General features: G+C 38.4%; 3 protein-coding genes across 8 annotated transcripts in view; 1 reads left to right on the top strand and 2 right to left on the bottom strand.

The window, feature by feature from the left end:
• Positions 1 to 16,279, bottom strand: part of smoc1 (SPARC related modular calcium binding 1) — a 56,191-nt gene extending 39,912 nt beyond the window's left edge. For both annotated transcript variants that reach the window (XM_026152119.1, XM_026152120.1), the window contains exon 1: positions 15,869 to 16,279. In XM_026152119.1, coding sequence (XP_026007904.1) covers positions 15,869 to 15,970 — 102 coding nt within the window. In that variant the 5' untranslated portion in view covers positions 15,971 to 16,279. The remainder of the gene's footprint in view (positions 1 to 15,868) is intronic.
• The window catches only part of plekhd1 (pleckstrin homology domain containing, family D (with coiled-coil domains) member 1), a 50,567-nt gene that overhangs the window by 7,527 nt on the left and 20,268 nt on the right, over positions 1 to 22,772 (bottom strand). The gene's annotated exons all lie outside the window — the stretch shown is intronic.
• The window catches only part of ccdc177 (coiled-coil domain containing 177), an 81,291-nt gene that overhangs the window by 49,390 nt on the left and 9,129 nt on the right, over positions 1 to 22,772 (top strand). The window lies entirely within an intron of this gene.

The following is a 22,772-nucleotide window of genomic DNA, read 5'->3' as shown; positions in this document are numbered from 1 at the left end:
AGTTGTCCTACCTCAAGAAGCATGTCCTTGATCTGCCTGATTCTCACTCCCTTAGCTCATCCCCTTGATAAAATGACATCCATCAGTTTTGGGGTGCAATGGTCAAGTGTAGCCATTCAAGGCTTACAGTGGTTATTCTCTTGAACTCCTCCTTTATCTGTAGACCACACAAACAGAAGAATTAAACCTTGCAGACTATTAGCTATACTGCATTAATGAATGCTGTAATACATTATTTAAAGAGGATAGAAGTGATCTAAGGCTACCCCAAGTTTTGAGGGAACAAAAACAATCTTGGTGAAGACAAGGGAGACTTCCCCACCATAACCGTGGTGTAATCTCTAATGTTTTAGCAACCCTGTTTTTGCAGAGGTTTCGAATTTACACATTGTTCACTCCCAGCCCATTTTGTAAAAAATATGTCCCAACTTAACAAAGCACTAATGACCCTAGATTATCACACTATACTAACTGCTTACATAAAGTCTTAATATTAAGTAGATTCACATTGTTAATGCCAGAATAATGCTATTTGAATGACATTAACAATACTTCACACAATCTGATTTAAAAAAAAAAAAAAACCCCAAAAAAACAAAACAAAGATAGCTACAGCTCTTAAGATCAAGAACAATACTTACTTTAAGCTGTATCACAATACTAACCAAAATCATTTACAATGTAATATTACGTATAGGTCATGCAAGTTTTATAAAGACATAAAATAGGTGAGCCAGATGGAAAAAAGAAGCCTCTAGGTTATCCCTCTGACAAAACTATTCACAGTTTAAGGCTTCCAATTTTGGTAAAAAGAAAAACAAAATCAGCCTAAGATCGAAATTAGATTGCACTGTGTAGCAAAACTTTAACCACGCTTTTCCTAGCCACAGTTGCACTCTCTAGCTGAAGACTTTTGTCAAATGAAACTTTATAAGTCTTATCCTCTGCTGTGCTAAAGTTTAGAATGGCTAGCATTAGCTACATGTGGTAGTGCAAAGTATTTCCTTATCTGTATGAGCATCACATCATACACAAATCCACTACAGGTGACTAGCACAAATGCTTTGCTTTGGTAGAACTGTTATTTGTAAATGAAATGTTACTTACCTTGAAATGTCTTTTACAAAAGCTTGCACCATGCAACTCAACATGTGTGAATTTGCCCAGCTAGTTAAGTCGGTAGGGGAGGGAATTTGAAATCAGAAGTTACAGTGGAAAAAAATAAGTTATGTATTAAATTTCTTTAAGTAATTACAACTTGAATTTTATTTTGAACCCACTAACATTGGGATTTAATTTCAAATTACATATAAAATTAATTTAATGTAATTACCAACATTATTATTTCAACACAACCCAAAAAAATAAAGTTTGCAACTTAGAAGGTCTATCTTAATCAATAAATTAGAATTTTTATGTTGCAGCCATGGATTTAATCAAGTGGTGGTAAAAGGCCTGATGAATTACTTTTTAGAGTGTATGTGAGACAGAACCAAGGTGGTAGTTAATATGCAGATCACATCTACAATAAGTGTTTTTAATTTAGTAGAACTAATTTCTTTGGACAGATTAGGAGTATTAAAAAAGCATTAACACAACATAAACGGTTGATCCCGTTTTCACCTTTATCAGGTAATACTTTAATGGGGAACAGACTTGCTGAAGTTTTGTTGAACAGCAACTTAGCTGATTTATTTCCCAGATTTATCAGAGCTGGGATGACGTAAATGAAGTAAAAGCTGCACAGCACAACATGAGCTGCGTGCTTACTGTATTTTATTTATAGCTTTTATTCTCAGTTATGGTATGTGCCTTAGTGAGTGCACCACCAAAATCTTTGGACTCAAAGTGAACAGTTTAAAAAACAAAAGATCTAAAAAGAAACAGAGATGTTGTCTTTTTAATTCCTTGGGTTTGTCTTCCTTGTCATAAACTGGCGCCTGCATTACCCAAATATAACCCAGCTTTCAACAGTTGCATCCAGAAATTTGTGGTGTTATGGCTGGAAGCAGCTGGACAGGAAGTTTCACAGATCTTAAACTTCACTTCTTTCTCTACATATTGTTTCTCGTATTGTTTCATCTTTTTGTAACTTATCAGACCAAGCTGCACTGATTAGTGACCTGAGGACAAGACTTTTTTGTTTTTGTTGTTTTTCACAGTACTATCTCCCAAGTATTGCAAACCCTCTCAGAGGAAAATATTAACTCATAGATAGCACCATGAAACTTCCCATCTAATTACTTACATTAAGAGAATTATTTCTTGCATGACAAAGTTGTTTTTAAATGCACTATTTCCTAAATATGTGTTAATTTGCACAGATTTTCATTCATAAATACATGTTTATATGTCTTTATATATTTCCTGATATTAATTAGAGAGATTATTTTTCAGTCCAGTTTTTGGGATTTTATTCGGTGACAGAATAATTTATTTTTGCAGGGTCATTATCTTTCTAAATATGTGCTTATCATGTGGTTCCACTTCAGTAAAAGGAAAAAAAAAACAATAGACAACATCTAGTAAGATAAGATATGAAGGCAGTCAAAGCAGAATATGTTCACATTATTTAAAAAAAAAATTAAACTATTCAAGTTCAACAAACAACAACAAAAAGCTGAGTGCTTGTTTTTAAAGGAAAAGAGGTTAAAAATCTAAACGAAATAGTTTATCTTTGAAAACCGACTTCTGCATGACTTGAGGAGCTAATGTTTAACTAGCGAACTTACTGGTATGGCTGCTTGGTTCATCATTATCAGCTGTGGTATATTTTTAATACCTACTGAAACAATGACTTGTGGTGTTTATGTGGAAGATTGCATAAAAATTCAGCTTTTTTGTATTTGTTTAACACCCTTCATGAGCTGCCAAGAGAGATAAAGTTTCAAACCTGCAGCCAGGCGTTCCAGTAAGCAAGACGTTGTACTTGAGCCCGATGTTACACTTGGAAGTCACTGCCTGTAATGGTGTTACTGTTCAAACTGAGAAATATAGCATACCGGTCCATTGAAGACATTTAATACTCGTGCGTGCTTTGAAATTTTTACTGCCAACGGTCTGCAGAAAATTTGTAGTGCTGACATTTTTAAAGACATTTCACTGTGATTAGGCATCATTGACATCAGCTTTCTTATGTGTTTTCCAGAAAATTTCCTGATGTTAATTAGAGATGATATTTTCCAGAGCTGTTTTTGGAGAGCCATTTACTCCATCACAGAACAGAAGGTGATACGCTGGTTATGTCGCTGTCAAAGCTGCCTTGGTTATTAATACTTGCGAACATAAATATGTTGCAATCATGCACAGAAAGCATATTTTGGATGTTTGGCTGTTTAGTCTGTGTAGAACTTGAGCCAGCATAATACAAATACAGGCTCCAATATGGTTGCAATTATACAGCACAGTGGTCCAAATTTCGCCAGCTTCACTGATTCTTTTTCTCTGATTGAAACACACAGTAGTCAATAATCCAAACTCTTTACTTGGAAAAGCCCACGGCCTCTTTTTTTAAACAAGGGATGACCTCAGCTCTTACCCTGATAGCATAAGAGATGTTTAAATCAGATTAACTAACAGCACCATGCACCTTAACATGAATGACATCACTGCTTCTACAGAAAAGGCTTTTGCGTGCACAGATGGATTCATTACAGCCTGGTCCGCATCGGTGCACGTGTGTGAGCGCAAAACAGCGAGAGGGAGATCTGTGTGCCAGCTTCACGCTAACGTGTGATGGGCTCATTATAGCCTCCGGGCATAACAACAACAACAACAAACAATACAACACCAACGCATATATAAAGACATACATGCATGGCTATCTAATGCATCCCTGTGTCATTAATCATCAGGTGTTTTGGCATTCCCTCACTGGGAAATAAGTGGATTAGTCAAATGGAGGAAAAGGAGGATGAAAGTGAGCCAACCACAGAGGTAACAAGCCAATGAAAGTTGTCCACCAAAGACAGAGCTAATTGTGTACGGTTGTGGGCTTTTAACGGGCAGAGGTAATCACTTTTGTTCGATAATTAGCATTTAGTTTTCAGGAAATCTATAAAGTGAATGCCATCTGTCATGCTGTTTGAATTAACACACAGTGTTTAAAAAAAAGTGTAGAAAAAAAAAGGAATGTATTAAAAGCTACATCATTCTTTTTAACTTAACTCTGTATTGAGAAAGGAGAACCAGCTGACTAAATAAAAAGGCTCGAGACACAATTTTAGCATTTTAAATTTTCTTTCCCACTTTTTTGGTGTGGAAGCTTTTAAAGAAGGTGGACAATTTTCACACAGGAGGCATAAGGTTGTGAGCCATCCACAGCAGGAAGAAATGACTGCTGCCCTGTTATTGTAGTGGATCTTCATATTCAGCAAGGCCAGAGTTTCATACAATGGGGTCAGTAACGTTTCCTTGTGGTTAACCTCCTAAGACCCGAACTCTTTCATGGCATGCATTTTTAATTTCTCTTTGCTATTTTATTTGGTATTTACAATTGAGTAATGATGTACATAACTCTTTATTTGGTGTCTGAACACAGCAGCATTTTTCCTGGGTACAAAAACAAAATGAGAAACAACAATTGTGCCACTTTGATCAATATGGCTCATTTGAAAGCCATTTAAAAGAGCAAAATTTAGTATTGTGGTCTAGCCAACACAAAATGTGATGTCCCCATACGTGGACACCAGGTCCTAGGAGGTTAAAACACCTGAATTTATTTTTTCTGCTGATAAAACTGTATGATGTCAATAAGAGTGGACATAACCCACATACATCCAGAGTAGTCAATCTGAAGCAAGTTTCCTTAAAGGTAAAGCCACCCTTCACACAGGCCTACAGCGACAATCTGGCAACCACCTGTCACTAGTGAAAAATGTGTATTCCTTGACGAGCTGGCAACAGTTGCTAGAAGTTGCAAAGTGAACGTAGTAGCACAGAAAACCTCCTTATATTTGGTTGTTAGCAGACATTGATGACTGAAGGTGAACGTGCTCAGTTCCTGGTTTTCTATCACACTTAAGTTTGATACACTTAACTTTAAGTTTTATTACTGCTTGACTATTCCTTTGCAAGTGTTTGCATACAGGTGGGCATCTTCCATTCAAATAAAAGGCTACTGTGGTGACCAAAGTAATCACAAAGTGGGTTTTGCACCTTCTTTGCGACCTTCAGCAACCACTCGCCAACCGGTTACCAGTGATGGGAATAATGGCGTTACAAGTAACGGCGTTACTTTTTTCAGTAGCAAGTAATCTAACTAATTACTATTTCTATCGTTACAATGCCATTACTGTTAGTGACAAGAAAATTCGGTGCGGTTGCTTTACTATTTTTCAACAAACAGACGGTTGAAGCTGTCTTTAGCTTACCACATCTTATATCAGTTGCATGGAAGTAGCTGTAAGTAATCTGGGCGCTACAGCTTTAAGCAGCTGCGCGCGCTCCCGCGGACAGCAATCACTTTCTGCCCGACGATCACTTTTTGGCACAACACCTGGAGCTAAGGGGGCAAAACAATCGCATGACTGCTGCTGTTTGACTGAGGAAGAATAAAGTAGTCGTGGTAAGCCAATGACATGACCACTTTAAGATGACAAAGCAACAAGGTGATATATACCAGTTTTTAAATTGTCCTGATAGGCCATGTAAAACCAGAGTCATGATAAACAATATATATGCGGCGTTTTTCCTCAATAGTTTCGTCACGTTTACTGTCTAAGGACAGAGCTAGCAAGCACTCTCTGCTTATGACCAAAAAAACCCAAAAAACAAGAAACAGCCCTTTCGTGTTGGTGTAAAAGTGCACCATGTTGACCAATCAAAAATGATATGGCAATATGACTTTTGGCTGTTTAGGAAGAGGGGGAAGTTTGAGGAGTGACGGTGAGAGAAAGAGAGCAGAAAAAGAGAGAGAGGGAGTTTTGACATGTGAGAGATTTGTCACGTTTAGTGTGTTTGGAGTGTGTAGTTAATGTGTTGTCTTGTGTAATTATTGTGTAGTGTTGTGGATAGTTTTGTGTTGTGTGTCAGAACAATGATGTGACTGCTGTCTCCAGGTAGAAAAAGGAGTGATACACCTTTTCTGGAGTGGCACAAATAATTTGTGTGGCATCTTATTGAATGCAGAACAGCTGATTGTTCTGTAAATAGTTTGAAATGGTTAAAAAAAAAAGGGTAAAAGGTAAATGGCTGCAAATAACTTTGTTGTTTGCAAAACTTGTGCGTATGATTTTAAAATTGACAATTTTTATTTGCATTTAAAGTTATGAAATATGATTCAATAAACATGTTTGTGGTTGTTACAGTAAAAAATATAACTTTTTCTACTCGGATTTTATGTTTTTTGTCTGATTTTAGATCAATTGTGTTAATACAGTATGTCAAAATGAAAACATGACTGTAAATTCTGACACGTGAGGTTGTGCTGAAAAGGATGATACCAAACAAGGCAAATAAATAGTTTTTAAATGTGAAATGTAGAGGTCAAATAAATCAAAAGTAGTTAAAAATGGCCAATTATACCCTGGACCCCATGGTTAAACTTTTTTTTTTTAAGTAACGCAATAGTTACTTTTCAAGTAATTACTTACTTTTAGAATCTTGTAACTCAGTTACTAACTCAGTTACTTTTTTGAAGAAGTAACTAGTAACTATAATTAATTACTTTTTCAAAGTAATTGCTGCTGGTTACATACACATAGTTGCCAAGAATCACCAACTGGTTTCCTAAATGAAACCCAACTGGAAAAGAACTAAAACAAAAGTTATTCTGGAGAGTCCAAGAATAAAAAAATATGGAGTTCAAATTAATCATAATTGTTCCCCTTTAAACTGTAGCACCTCCCCCTTTGTTTCCTTTAGTTTTGGAAATTTTTCTTGTAGAAAAGCTGCAGAGCAATGAGGTAAAGACTGAAAGCAACTTAAATACAAACACTGAATCCAATAACCTTTGCAGGCAGATGAAGTTTCTGCCTCCGCCTAAGAACCAAAACAAAGAAAACCTGCGACTTTACTGTTAACATGTGTTATAAATGGAAAAATAGTCCTGATTCATTCATCATGAGCAACTGCGTTCTGATTACTGTTGTTAATCTATTAATATGAAAATCTAGTTTATCCAGTAAATAAAGAGTTGACGACCACACCATCCTGAAATCAGATTTCCCCTTGATGATGGCCAGGACATAAACACGTGATTAATGAATGTTGAAAACATCCTTATTTTTTCTTTTGAAGTGGTATGAAGAAATCTAAATCAAAGTATAAGTAAGGAGGAGGAGGGGGAACATGTTCTTCCTTTTCGGAAATGGCTCTAAATCTGATTAACAACATTCCTTGTTTGTCACTAATGCTACATCCTGGCTAAAGAACAGTCAGCTGTCTCTGCTGTTCCCAGGAAGCGTGTGTATGTGTGTGTGTGCCCGTCACCCATTACAATAGGTTCCATGTCGCCATTGCACACTAACGCTGAGACCACACACTCACTTAAATCAAAGGAAACTTAAATATGAGGCAGAGCAGAAGCTAATCTGCTGAACCAGTTTGATAGGGAAGAGGAAGTGTTTCTGCCATCCTGATAATCAAAAGGATTACAGAGAGCCATAACTCTTTCAACAAGCAGTAGTCCTCTCAAACAAGAGTCTGTTTGTGTCACTATAAGGCCAAATTTACATAGAGTAAGTTCCCATAGTGGGATAGATTGCATAAATGCAAACCAAAATGATCACAAGGATCTGCAAAAGAAAAGCAAGGTTGAATTAAGTAGCAGCGATCCGTGAGTGGAGCACACTGGCCTGATTCTTGGAAAAGACTTAAGGCTGCTTTTCATTATACTGATTAGAACGCCATGAAATTGAGCATGAAATGTATCTGATGATCATGCAGGCATGAGAGGGAATTGACATATGAAAGCAATTTTATTGGTCACTTGTTGAGTCACTATTAAAGCAATCTGTTAGCGTCAGATGGAGCCTAGGTGTGCAGTCACATGAGATCTTGGCTTATGAGTGTCAGAATCAGAGGTTTCCATAAAAGTTTGTTAAACCATTTGTAATGGATCATTTTAATCATGTGAGATTCGTGAATGGTGTTACCCAAGGTCATTCTTATGTACGTATGTTTCTAACATAAATTAAATATTTTTTTTTTGCTTAATCTTCAAGTGACTAGATAAGATCATTGATGTCACCAGAAAAATAATTATATTCTGCCGCAATATCCATCCATTCATTCTCTTCTGCTAAGACAGCCATCCCAGCTGTCTTTGGGCAAGAGGCAGGGTACACCCTGGACGGGTCGCCAATCTGTCGCAGAGCTAACACATAGAGAAGAACAGGTATTCACACTCACACCTATGGGCAATTTAGAATTACCAATTAACTCAATCCCACTAACTATATGTCTTTGGACAGTGGGAGGAAGTCGGAGTACTGTGCAGACATGGTGAGATCATGCAAACTCCACACAGAAAAACCCTGAACTGATGGTGGAATTGAATGCAGGACCTTCTTGTTGTGAGGCTAACCACTGCACCACCGTTTCCCTGCTGTTTTATTTTTATTTTCCTGAAATATTTTTTTCATGACAGTTAGATAAGGCCATTTATTTATTTATTTTTTAATATTAGAGAAAATGATTCTACCATAATTTTCCACCTCTAATCGCTACATTGTAATGTTTTGCAGCGAACTATGGCTAAGTCATTCTTGCATAAAAATAATTGAACCTTAACTACAACAATATTTTAAAATATCTGTCATTAATAAAGTATGGTATACATATATACAGCAATTTGGAGTATTCATATATGTCTTTATGGTGTTGTTTGTTTGGCCCTACGACAGACTGGCGACCTGTCCAGGGTGTACCTGGCCCTATGACAGCTGGGATAGGCTCCAGCGCCCCCCGCGACCCTGAAAAGGATAAGCGGAAGTGAATGGATGGATGGATGGTGTTGTTTGTTGTTTCACTAAAATATCATATGTGAACAAAAGTACCTGGCCACCTACACCTTACACCAATAGGAGCTACTCATGCCATGAACCTGCCAGCACACAGTCTGTGTGCTGATGTTAATTAATTAATTGAGGAGGTTTGGAGGTTGAGTCAGTAGAAGGCTGGCGACTTTTACTTGCTATGCACCTCAGCACTCGGTGACTGCCATCTGTAACTTCACATGATCTGACTCTTCATGACCAGAGATGGGCAGTAACGCGTTACTTGTAAGTTGTTTACTTGTAAGTTGTTTACTTGTACTGTAATCCGATTACTTTTTTCAAGTAACGAGTAAAGTAAGGGATTACAATTGCAAAAACGGTAATTAGATTACCGTTATTTTCCCGTAGAAACGCTGCATTACTGCGTTACTAAAACCGTGATTTTTTTTTTTTGCGAGAATGTCTCATGACAGTGACGTAAGCGAGTGCGACGTTCGTGACAACAACTGTGTGCAGATCAACAATGGATAATATATCGAGTGGGGAGAGAGTATGAGCGTGCAGCGTTTAAAGCATGGAAGTACTGACCTTTGAGTTTGATTCCATAAAAAGTGACAAAAACATTAGTGTCCGTTGTGTGTGGGAAGAAAACTAATTTTTACAGCAAAAAAACCCCTAAACTTCCAAGCAAGTACCGAGTGCGCAATGACGTAATGGGAAATTCACAGAGAAGCTCGCGGATTCTTCAACTGACCGCTGCGGCACACCTGCAACAGGGAAAACCTCCGCCTACCCTCCTCCTGCTTTACAGGTGAAAATAGAGCAACAGGACCGCTGAGTCTTTGATTCCATTTATTTTCTACTGTGTTTTACTTGCATCTATTTGAAAGACTGAGTGTAAACACAAAAAATATTTTATTTTATGTGCTGGAATGTGCAGAAAATAGGTTTAAATGTTAAACAAATTTCTTCCAGTCAGAGAATGTTGCATATAATAAAATTTTTGTTTGATGCATAAAGTTAAAAGATTAAAACTAATAAAACAAGTTTTATTTTATTTTTTTATTTTATATTTTTAAGACTTTTCCATTTGATTACATTTTGTATGATGGATTATGCAAGTAGAATTGGGCTGAAAGATCTATCGCTTTATCACATATTCAGGTTGTAAATCGTGTTTTTAAAAAGTAACTAAGTAACTACGTGATTAATTACTTTTAATCAGTAAAGTAACAGGATTACTTTTTGGGGGAAGTAATCAGTAATTAATTACTGATTACTTTTTTCAAGTAACTTGACCAACACTGTTCATGACTGAGTTGCTGTGGTTAAGAGATATTTGTAAAAATATCACTTAAAGTTGGTTGAAAGTCATAAACTGATTTGTTAGAGATGGTTAGGTGCTTGATTTTATACTCCTGTGACAATGGGACTGAAAACTCCTGACTTTAAAGAATAAGAAATCTGTTCAAGTACTGTTGTCCTTGTAGTGTAGCATGACTGCTGTGCAAGAATACTCAAGAGTTCAAACAACTACAGTTTACAGAAAAGGGACTGATTTGGCCTGGTGCAAGGTAGATTGACGTCTCCATACTCACTGGTAGGTTAGGTAAAGGGTAGCAGGCATCAATTTGAATTTAAGATGATGCTCTTAAGTATCATTTGCCAAATTCCACTTTTATTGCTCCAGGCTGGAGAGTAACTTTGATGGTATGATGCCCCTTGTAGCATTTGTTAATAGACTGCAGATTAAGTAAATCCACACAAGCCTTAAACCTCAGAGCCAACAAAGAATACGCAATCATTTATTTTAAGGTGAGTTATTTTTCTTCCACCACTAGGGTTCCCCCACCTCCTAGATCCCCTCTAACCCTTGATTAACACTAGCATAACCATGCAAATGTACTTTACGATACGACAAAAGAACCTCAAACCACAAGCTTCGTCATCAATGACTGTGTGCTGGGATTCTTCCTTTAGCTGCCTAATCAGAAACTGCTGTTGAACAGTCAGTACAAAGTTAATCTAAAAGGTTTGTACTTCATGACTTCTCCTCACAGACGACGGTGAAACCAAACTATGACCTTATCACTTTGCCAGGAATCTTTTTTTCCCCTCATAAAGACTAAATGAGGAAATGTGCACTGCACATCTGCATGATTATGGTCAACAGCTCTTCTTCATATGCATCTCAGTGGTTCATTATGGTTAAGGAACAGTCCTCACACTCTGGCCTTGATCTCTCTCGCTTCTCCATCTGCCACTCATAGCCTTTGTTATGCAGATGTTGTCTCTTCAGTTCTAATTATCACAATGTTTATTTACTATTGACAACTTCTTCAGGCAATTTTCTGTTATTCCCTTTGACATTTTGGGACAATTAAATTCAAATTTTCATTGTTACTATGCACAGATTTATTATACTCTAAGAGAATAAAAGCAGAACTAAATAAACTTCTTTTAATCCTGTAAATATTTAAGTTGTGTATATATTAAATTCAATGAATCCACAATTCTGTTTTCACTTTCACTTTGAGAATGGTGTGAATGCATTTTACTGATGAAAAGGCATAAAGATTACAAATGGGCCATAATACAGTTGGATAGTTAAGTTTGCTTTTTGACAACATTTCCCTCATTGCTTGACCCATAAAAGTACTTTCTTAATAAGGCTTACATGGTTTGTTTGCCTCGGGTCTTATCATATTGGCTATTCTGCATTCACCTCATTTTTACCTCTTTATCAGACCTGCCGGGTTTGATAAAGCGAGTGACTTCTCAGCTGTCCTGAATAATGACAGAATTGCATTTGTTGCCTTTCTTCATCTTTGTCTGATTCTGCTGGTATCAAACTTCTTGCTGACAACTTTGTCGTGTATATATAACAAAATATCTTGTTTGTTAAAGTAGTGAAACAAAAAATGGGCTCTCGACCAGTTTACTTGGTATGGGCTGCTCAGCCTAACCACAAAGTTTTTGTCTCGTTTTATCCCAGGGACTTCATCTGACTAAATATCTGGATTTGAACTACAAACTCAAAAATGCTGAAAACTAAGTGAATTTTCCCCAAGAAGGGAGAGTAATCATATTAGCAATTGCATTATAGGAAATATAGGATCCAATTTTGAATCTGTTTTTGTAAAATGGTCTCTTGTGAGCTTCACTTATTGTCTTAATGTGTTTAGATTTTTATTTCATTAGGTTGGTTCTTGTAGATGAAAAAAGGTCCAAATGCGTGACTATATTCTCTTTATGATTAAGATTATAAGATTTAATTTGGAATGGCAAAAGTCCACGAATTCGTAAAGATTTCATGCAGAGGACTAGGCCAATGGGTGGATTAGCCTTGCCAAACTTTCAGTCTTATTATTGGGCAGCAAATATTCGTAATATGCTGTACTGGATGAGTAATGTTACTACAGAGACTCCAGCTTGGCTCCAAATTGAGTCATCCAATTGTGGCAAAATTTGCCTATCAGCTTTGTTGAGTTCAGCTCTCCCATTAGAACTATACACCTATAAACGTAACCCTTTGTTGTATGACTCGCTCAGAATCTGGGTGCAATGTAGGAAAAGGTTGGGGTTACACTTAATGTCAATTAAAGCACCTATCTGCTCAAATCATATGTTCCCACCCTCCATGATGGACTCTGCCTTTAAAATATGGGAAAGTAATGGCCTTAGAAATATCAAAGACCTTTTTGTAGATGGGATTTTTGCCTCATTCACGCAGCTCCTGAAGCAGTTTAAGCTGACCCTCTGTGCAACAGATGTAAAGCAGAAACAGGTTCGCTCCTTCATACCTTTTGGACATGCCCCAATCTTCATACCTATTGGGTGTCTATATTTAACACTCTGTCAGAGATGTATAACGTTAAATATGATCCTTCTGCTCTAACGGCTATCTTTGGGGTGATACCTCAAGACACATTTGTTTTTTGTTGTTTTGTAGGGGTTTCTTTGGTTTGTTTGTTTGTTTTTTCCTTCTCTATTTCTGTTATCTTTTGGGGTATTGTAAATACTGAACAGCAAACTACTGTATGTTCAATGTTTTGTTGTTAACATGCTGCTGTGACTGAAAATGAAATTTATAAAAAAAAAAAAAGATTATAAGATTTAAAGCCAGATAGTTAAAGAAAAAGTTAAACTGCTGTTAACTGATAAAAACTTATATTTATAAATATGAACCATTCAGTAATAACGTCTCTCATGGACCAGCTTTTGCTAAATCTGCCTCAGATGGAGTTTCCAATCTCTTCAATTTCCCCATATTCTTTTTAATGTCCTCCAGATAACAGATGTGAACTTCATTTTTTTCCAAACTTAATTCAACTGAATTGGAAAAAAATTAAATATAGCATAAACACTGGCCAATTTTTAAGTAAATACTGCACTTAAGTATAGTCACTTCTATTTTCATGTTTAATTTTTCTTTCACTTAAAACAGGCCCGTTCTTGACCTCCATTCCTTTGTACACTGTAAGCATAATTAAGACTCCACGGCTCACCACACAGGCACCTGCACCCATACGCTGCACGCATCAGCACACTCACACCTGCATGTTTGCTGTGATCTACCTCACACTAATAAAAAGACTTTCCTGCTTTTGAACCAGAGCTCTGCTTTCCCAAGCTGAAGGTATGCAGCTTTGCTGCTTAGGCCTGTGTGTTTGTTTTAGTTTTAAGAGTCTTCACTGATGCTGTCACCGAATTATGCAAGCAGACTGCCCATAGCATCCCAACCCTATGGGCAATCTGAGACTAACAGGTTGATTTGATAAGATGGATTAAAGCTGCATAGCTAAGCTTCTATAAAAGCTAAGCATTTCCTCCCACTGGGAAAACTGATTTCTTAGTTTAAACGTTTTAGGAAATGATCCCTGCAGACCACGAGACTCATCATTCCTGGTTTTACGGTTTTAAAAAACATGAAATATCTTGTTGCACTCATAAAAAAGGCTAACTTATTATGAACCTTAATCCTGTCTCTCTATAAAGGCAGCATCGTTCATAAGAAGCTGTTTTTAAGTCCATTATCAGTTTTTTTTTCATCTAAATAATTCAGATAGTTTGTGCTTAAATTTGGTAGAATAAACAATGTTGCACTAATTAATTACAACTGATCATCACACATCCTTAGCATCCAACGGTTTATCCACCAACTCACTGTTAAACTATTGAAGGACTCATACAAGAATAAAGAAGCTGTTGGTCTTCCAAATTGCACAGACAGCAGGAACTGCAAAATTGAAAAAAGGCTTTTTAGTCTCTCAATTACTCGTGTTCCTCAGTCTTGAGGATTGTTGTGCTATTGCATCATGGAACCTCAAGAGAAATGAGAAAGGAGCAGGTCTATGCAGGGAAATTAGCTCAGCCGTTCACTCCTGATATCAACGTGGAAAGTGGGTGGTGTGAATTATGGTATTACAGCAGCTGTGAGAAATGTTAGAAGTAATCACTGTGGAGTGAGTGGGGGTTTCAGCAGGCTGACTGTTGCTCCTTGGGGCCTAATCCATGCCAGAAGGAGGATGAAGTGGGATGCAGAGGGAGTTTAATTTGATGGGATAAAGCTGATGGAGATGCTCAGATTTTCAGTGTTATCCCTGTTTTTATGAAAAGCTTTTGTCTCTAAAGAATCAAATTTCAGAGGACCAAGAAACCACATTTTCACACTGGCCACCCTGTATTTTGGAGTTTATTCAATGTGGTTTTGAAACTGTTTACCAAAGTTGAGACTGATAGACTTTCACAGCCTGGCAAGGTACACAAAATCTTTCAGCTAAAGTTACAATAGGAAGAACTTCACGATAAAAGGGCAGCTCAGAGTATCAGCCATCGTAATTTCAAAACTCATCTTTGTTTTGATTTTCTAAACACCCTAGCACGTGTAAGTGATGTAGCTATATAAGGAGGTGCCACCTGAATCAGGCCCCAAAATATGCAAAGTAACAAGTACTGCGTCCAGTTATACTGTAGGAAAGCCACACACTCCACCTTGATCCTCTCATTATTTGAACAGTAGGAAAACAGTTATAAAAGGAGCAACAAAGAAGTGATTAAGCAAAATTCACTGTGGCTCTTTCCAGAGAACAATCTTGACCACAGCACACTGTGTATGGAGGATGGGTGGGGTGGGTAGGGGGGTTCAAAGATATTGTGAAATAGTTCCAGTATGTGAGAGTATTACATATTCACCCCCTGTGAGTCAGCCCCTCGCCTCTGACCACAAATATTACAGTGCATCTGTGCACTGAAACAATGGTGTTCCCCTTCACTTCGCATCACTTATTTCCCCCTGTGCCTGGACAGGGCGAAATAAGAACCTTGAACAAGCAAAGCAGTGTGTGTGAGAGACTGAAGATAGAAAAAAGAAAAAAAAAGAGCGATGGAGAGACATGGCAGTGACAAAAATCTGTTCCTGCAAAAGGAGAGGTCCAGGAGCCGGGATGCTGTGCCCAAGGAAAAGTTGAGTAAGCTCAGTAAGTTATCATCGATTTCATGTTTTACAAGTTAGATTTGGCCAAACTCAAAGTGTAAAACCAGCAAATTGGTGGGATTAAGCTTTACAAGCCCAGATGGAGATTGGGTTTGGAGTGTTCTTCTCTAAACAGTGAATCAGATGAAACTTTAACACCAAAAGCCAAATTTCTCATTTGATTTAAAGTCATCTAATTTACCCACTCAGCATAAGTTTAAAAAAAAAAAATCTTGAATCAACTGTTACATCTTATCTACTAAAGGCGCATTAAAGAAATATCTCGGCATATTTCAGGTTTACCAGCAGTCTGTAACTTATCCCATTCGTTCTATTTTAAGTAGAATCTAATCAGTTTGACACACTTTTACATTCGTAATTAATGCAAGTATCGTGTTTCAAACTGCTACTTCCATGAAAGTGTGAGGCACCAGACCCACAGGGATGTACTCACCCGTGACCCAGGCTTCTGTGCCGACACTTGAGGCAGGTAACAGAGGAACAGAGGCGCCATAAAGTAGGAGACGGTAAAAATGAGGAAACTTGATAATAACATAATTGAGCGTCGGTGAGCGCAGAGCGAAGAGCGGCAGGTAGTCTGAGCGCACAGCGTGTCCGTCTGTAATACTGATGATCGACAGGTCCAAACCGAAAAAAATATATATTAGTACGCCCCAAAAAGACTCCTTAACCCTAATTTCCGGTTAATAATTCTCCTGTGTCTACTCCTCCAATAACTATTCACATAGTGCCACGCGTATGATCGGGAATCAGGACTTGGCCGTCACCATTGTGATTGGTTTTATCCACTGCGGGAGGATCAGCTGTTCATCGCGGCTTCCACAGGTTGAGTCGCGCCTGTATCCATTGCACCTTCATTTAAAAGCAAAGGAGGGAGCAGTCGTTTCTAGCTGGCACTCGGAGGACCCAATAGCAGCGGCCGGTGGCGGGAAAGCCACGCCCACCTCACCCCAAGATTAACTGTTCGCGGAGGAGAAAGACCTGCTCCGGTCAGTTAGGAGATAGGACCAGGAGAGGCAGCAGCTGCAGGAACACTCAGTGTATTATCATGAGTCTTTGAGAGCAGAGACAATGGCCGAGCAATTGTGAGGTCAAATTTTAGGTTCTCATCCCCATTCTGAGACATATAATGCTCTATAATAGCCTAGTATCCTGCTGCCGTGACATTTAGCCTGCGTACTTGGGTTACAATGGAAAACATCTATTGAGTAAAGTCAATAGCTGTCACAAGCACTGCAGGGGGGCAGTCTGTGTTTGTAGATTTTTGTGTGTGTGTGTGTGTGTGTGTGTGTGTGTGTGTGTGTGTGTGTCGTTGTGGGTTTTAGTTGGCAGACGATTCGTTGTTTGATAGAGCAAAAAACAACTGTTTGTGTCACTTTATCCCCAATTACATGGTCATAATGTAACACATTTCATAGAATAAATGGGGGTTTTTTCTGGTAGAGAACCTATTTGGTTTGGGGGATTTTTTTCAAAATAAACTGGCTGACCTTAGAGCCGTTTGGCTAGCATTGGAATTTCTTCATCTTATATGATAATCTGCAAAAACCTCAGTAGTTAATGTATAGTAACACCATATGTATTTGCAAATACTCACAATGTTAAAAATGCAATTTACTAATTTACAGTAAGACTCAAATTCAGAAGAAAATATAGGGTTATCAGTATTTTGATAAATAACAAACAATAATCTATGAAAACAAAGAAGTAATCAATGTGTGTTAAACTGCAGTGCAAAAGAAAATAACTTCTTACTTCTTAAAAACTAAGTGCCTTTTGATCCTTTTTATTTTCTGCTCTATAGAAAAGATTTACTACTACTACTTTCCAGACTGATATAATGCATATAATATGTGATGCTGTATAGGTTTAACCTAGCTCTGCTTCAACCTTCTACCACAATCAGAAATGAATGTATTAATTCTAATATTGTATTAGTGGTTTGCTGTGCACCACAACATGAATGTGGGGACAACATTTCTGCATTGTTGCAACCCTTTTGTCACTTATATATACGTTTGGGTTTTTCACATTTAACACTTAAGTGGAAGGTTTAAGGTTGTTATGAAGCACTTTAATATCGCAGTATTGTTGCTTTGACAACCATAAATATTCTCAGTACTTTTCCACCAACCTGAGCAGGAAAGCACACTTAGTGCATTCACAAAACATGCTTCCACACTGTAATCGGCCTGCAACCTCTCAATTTCTGGCTCTCACATCTTCCTCGCCTCCGTGCTGTCCATTTCTCCATCTTTTCCTTTCAATAAATTGTGAGGCCCATTAAGAAGAGAGAAGCAGTGTTTAGTGCAGGTGTCCCGTCACCCTTTACTGGAACGGGTAACCCCACCCCCACCCCAAATCCCCTTCTCTCGCTCTTTGTCCCTATAGATATTTTTTAATTGTTGGTTTTGACAGTTCAGCGGCTTTTTGAGTGCCTCAGAGAAGAGCCTTGTAATTAGAGCTATTGAGCTTCTGGAATTGGCACAATTAGGGTCAGCATTAATTATTCCTCTGTGCTCTGGCCAGTTTCTGTAAAGCACTGTTTGCAGAAAAGATGCCAGAGGAGGGTCACTCCAAATGGGAGAGATAAAAATGGATGGGGCAGTTGTACAAAAGGGAGAAAAACCGAGGCCTAAGTGGTCTCAAGATAGTGAATTATCTGAATTCTTGCTTATCGGACCACCATAGAAACTCAGCAAAGCGTCCGTGTAGTATCATTATCAGAGCTGTGAGAGAAGGGATGCGCCTCATTCCAAGTTGTTTCCCACCACAGAGACTTAACCCAACTACCCCTCCCGCTCTGTGCCAGCCGGTCCACTCATGTCCTTGTGTGAGTGGAGTAATGCTGTGGGAGGTGAGGATGAGGAGCAGAGAGGGTCAACGGGAGTGTCTCTTGGAATGTTAACGAGATCAGTTTATATCTGCTCTTCCCTCTCACTTCAACCCGCCACCCTGAACAATGAAGACAAAGTTTTCAGGGCTGCAAAGCCGTTGTAGTGAAAGCATGGCTTGACACTTTAATTCTGTTGTCATTTGGCCGAACATAAAAGAAAACCTCTGACAACAAAAACAAAAGCAGGAATGAATGGGCATGCTGAAAGAAAATGTACATCCCAATTACTGCAGTGGCCCTTCCAAAGACGCCCCAGCCGCCGGTCCCCCCACCGGCTTACACCAACTACATACGGCCGAAAATTAGCGGGTGTGTGCAGACACAGAAACAGACAGAGCAGCACTGAGGCCACCCAGAGATTTGACGGCCTCGGGAGAGGAGCAGGTTTAGCACAGATGTACCGCAATGATGTCACGTTGCCTAAAAGTACAGTTTAGGTGCACATGCAGTTCAGATGTAGTATGATAAATGCTGAGAGGAAAACAAGTTGAAGAGAGGCAAAAACTGCTACTTGTCGTTCATTTTTCCAGTTTAATGCTAAATAACTACATTTTTGTCTAAATAAAATCAGCATTTGCATTTGTCGTGTGTTTCAGTAGATTCTCATTGTTCTTCTAATAACGAAATCCATGGAAACCTATTTGTGACTTTTATTCCAGTGTTTAAAAAGTTCCTCCTTTTGTTTATTGTAGCGATATTTCACCCTCACCTGTACAACAATAAAAAGCTGATTATTAGTTGATTTACCAGTAATTTAGGATAATCCGAAAAGGCCTACTGTAATTATCGACCAGTCACCCAACAATACAGCAACCATATACCGAATCTGTCTCTGGGTTTAGGATTTTTTTCATCCCTGAGGTTCTTCAAGTGCTGAACTTATTCAAATTATTAAAGTATTTGCAACTCCCATGTTGCTTCACTACTTGTTTGGCATTCATTTTTAGTATCTCCTACGTTCCTCTGTGAGGACATGGGGTCTCAGAAGGTTTACTTCACTTCCCACACACCTCCATACCGATACAGTTGTTTTTTTTTACATTGGAGAATATTATTTGACTTTGTTTATTATTTGTACTATTAAAGCAATTGCTTTAATAGTACCTCCACTGCAATCAGCTTTAGAAAAGCTTTGCTTGTATTTCACTGTATCAGTAAAAATAAACCAGTTATTTCAGATTTATTAAAATGTTAAAAAAAGGAGGCATACTTCAAGATTAGTATTCTGTGCTTGCAGTTGTAGTTCTATTACTTGTATTTCTGCTACTTTTACACCCACATGTAGTGTCTGAATACTTTTTCAGGCAGTGCATCTGTTTGATGAGTGTGTGATTGCACTTCAAAAGGCAGAATACAGTTGAAGCATTGAATGAAAGACAGAGAGGAGCGGGCGGCTTGTGTGCTGAAGGGGAAAATCGAAGGTCAGATACAAAGCCTTCTCTTTTTAAAGTGTCATCTGGATTTCATTTCATAAATTCCATATATTTTACATGTACTGGCCGCAATTTTCACTAGCTCCTGAAAACAAGGAGGAGGGTATAGCCCTTGGCTGGCCAGCATTTCTTATTACCCTCTTCAAGTACACACTTGCACACAAACATACACACACTGACAGTGATGTAGAAGCATGTCTGGTGATGGAAAAGCATAGCAACAAATAAATAAGCCCACAAAGCCAAATTATCTATGACATTAATCAGAGATGTGAGGGATTTTTACGCAGTGAGAGAGTGAAAGAGAAAGTGGCAACAGAGAGCCACGGGTGTGAAAAGGCCTATTGAGTCTGGAATGGGGTGTCCCGCACCTGCGCTGTCTATTCACCCCACTGTTTACACACTGTCATCCACAATTAATACCTCCTGGGGACTGGGCTGCTTGCCCTCTGCAGGGCCCCCGGACCCATCCAGGCCCTTATGGATGCCTAATTGAGCATACCACTCTCCTGATTGAATTAACAGCTATGTCTCTGGGACCTTTTCCCCTTCCACTAAGGAGGGGGACTGTTCCACACCCGCATGAGACCCCTGTACCATCCCACAGAATAGACAGCAGGGAGAGAGGGGGTTGGTGGCTGAATATAGCAAAGGGCTAGAAGCGGGAGTTGAAGAGGTCTAGAAAATGTGGCCCTTTCTGTTGGCAAACCAAGGCTGGAAATGTGAACTGGGGGCAATGAAAGGTCTCAATATTCGCAGGGCCAGTGAGTTCCAGCAGGCATGTAGTACTGTACACGCACGCACACATGCACGCACACATATTTGAGTGCTTGCGCAGCACTAAGTTTCCCAAAATCCAAGTAATCAATCTTGCATTTTATTTTGCTGTTATGATATTTCTTGTTCCTTGTATTTTCTTTGTTTGTCTGTCAGTGAGGCACAAAAATTTACAAGAGCAAGTTTCATGCAAGTTAGTGGAGAGGTAAAGCCCTCCAAAGGAAAATTGGAATTTAAATGCTGGTGCAAATGCTGCTCAGTCAGACAGGGTGCTGTGGTATTGTGTGGCCTTGGTTGATATGTTGAGCAGAGACGAGAAGGCAGAGGAATACTGAAAAAAAGCTATGCGATTGATGTATATGGTTTTGTTACTGATCTATTATTGCATAAGCAGCAACCTAATCTACTCTTTGATTGTGTTATTTAATAATGATCCTTTATAATCGTCTACTCAAAATTAACATAGTTCTCAAAATGAACATCAACACAGCAACCTGTAGTGTTTGATCACCGACTGCAACAGTCTGGTTGTAATCACTTTAAGAGGGATTTTTTATTTTTATCTTGTGCTTTTATTGATAGTGAAACAGCTCAGTCTGAACTGCTCTGCTGCAAAACTATGTGAAGTGATTTTTTTAAAGAAGAAGAAGAAAAGGAAAAAATATGTATAAGTGTTAGAATAAGTATATATTTATTCAATGATGTGATTCTGGCTTCATCAAGCTATGATCTCCAGCTTGGACTGGAGCTCTTTGCATCTATCAGAATTAGCGATTCCAAATCTGAGACCCTGTCTCTCTGTCTCTCAGTCAGAAAAAAGCAGTGCCCACTCTTGGTTGGGAATGAGCTCCTTCACGGCAGACTCTGAACACTCTGGAATGATTATGTCTCTTGGGAACACCTTGGTGAACCCCAGAGCTAGAGAAGGTTGCAGGAGAGAGGGAGGTCAGGGCATCTCTGCTTAGACTGCTGACCCAGAAAAGTAGAGGTGGGTGGATGACCAGTATTGGCAGATGAATATATCAGTCATGCTCTAATATGAATCATTTCTAACTGGAAAACTATCTGGTGTTTTACAGGAAAACTGGAAAATAGGCAATCATGACAGAATAACCAGCATTCACTGTGCTTCATTATTGTGGTCGTCATTGTGACCCTTCCTGTTCATCTTCTGAAAACCTAATATGAGCTCCCATGCTGCTAGGTTGGAAACCACTACAGTAATCAGTGTAATAATATGTATCCTAAAAATTAAAAAATTATGTCCACATGTTACTTTGTTGGCATCAAGCAATAAAAAATGTTTCGTTTAGGATTTGAATTCTAAAATTCTCTAAAGCCTTTTAAATATTAGAGGAAGCTTATGCGTGAAGTAACAATTAAAAAATAAGATTTTTTTTCTAACGAGTTTAAGAAAAATACTGCAAGTTTGTCAGATCTAATATGTTTCTTATTAATTATGTTTGCTGTTTTTGAATAGGAAACATATTAAAATATAAAATGCATCCAAGAAAGCTTAAGTTTGGTTCACTGCACTTGTCTAGACAGCTGTACACACTCACTCCTTGTGTTCAACCCTTAGCAAACACGGGTACAGTAAGCTCCTGGCTCGATGCACTACAATAGTAGTAAAATATAATAATGTGGAAAATCAGAAGCTCTCTGGAGAGATGGAAATGTACCGAGGCCTTTTTATTTCCAGGTCGGTAAAAGAGTTTGCCATGTCTCTATCCATACTTGTCAAAGTTCTGCACACATGTCCAGCTGAAAATCTGATCTGCCTTTGAAGGGAAATGAAATGGGTGAATTCATTTCAGCTGAGGCTGCTGACTGTCAGAGTCATGTAGCCAAAAGTGCGTAATCTCTCAGTTCCTCTTTCGCTATAATTTCCTGGCTGGATTTATCTATTGGCTCTGTGTAAAAATAGCCTTCCTTAAGTGGCTTGAACGGGACGTAGATCCTCGTAACGGCACAGATACTGGCTCACCTGTGTTTTTATAACTGAGTTCCTAAATCGAACAGATGCTTTTGAGGATCTGTCTTTCAATAGATCCTCAAAAGCAGAAGAGCTGATACAGAATCACTTTCCCAATCAGGATATATTAAGGAAAATCTTTGAAATATTCAATATGTTGGTTGTTTCATAGTATTTATGGTATACCACATTAAAGATCTGGTGGTCTATAACTTTATTGGTTGCAAAATACTTAAAAATGTATCTAGAATAAGGA

This window comes from Astatotilapia calliptera, chromosome 19 (assembly GCF_900246225.1).
Source record: "Astatotilapia calliptera chromosome 19, fAstCal1.2, whole genome shotgun sequence".
Classification (NCBI taxonomy): Eukaryota; Metazoa; Chordata; class Actinopteri; order Cichliformes; family Cichlidae; genus Astatotilapia; species Astatotilapia calliptera.
Note: the sequence above shows the minus strand (reverse complement) of the source record. Positions and strands in the feature narration are given on the sequence as shown.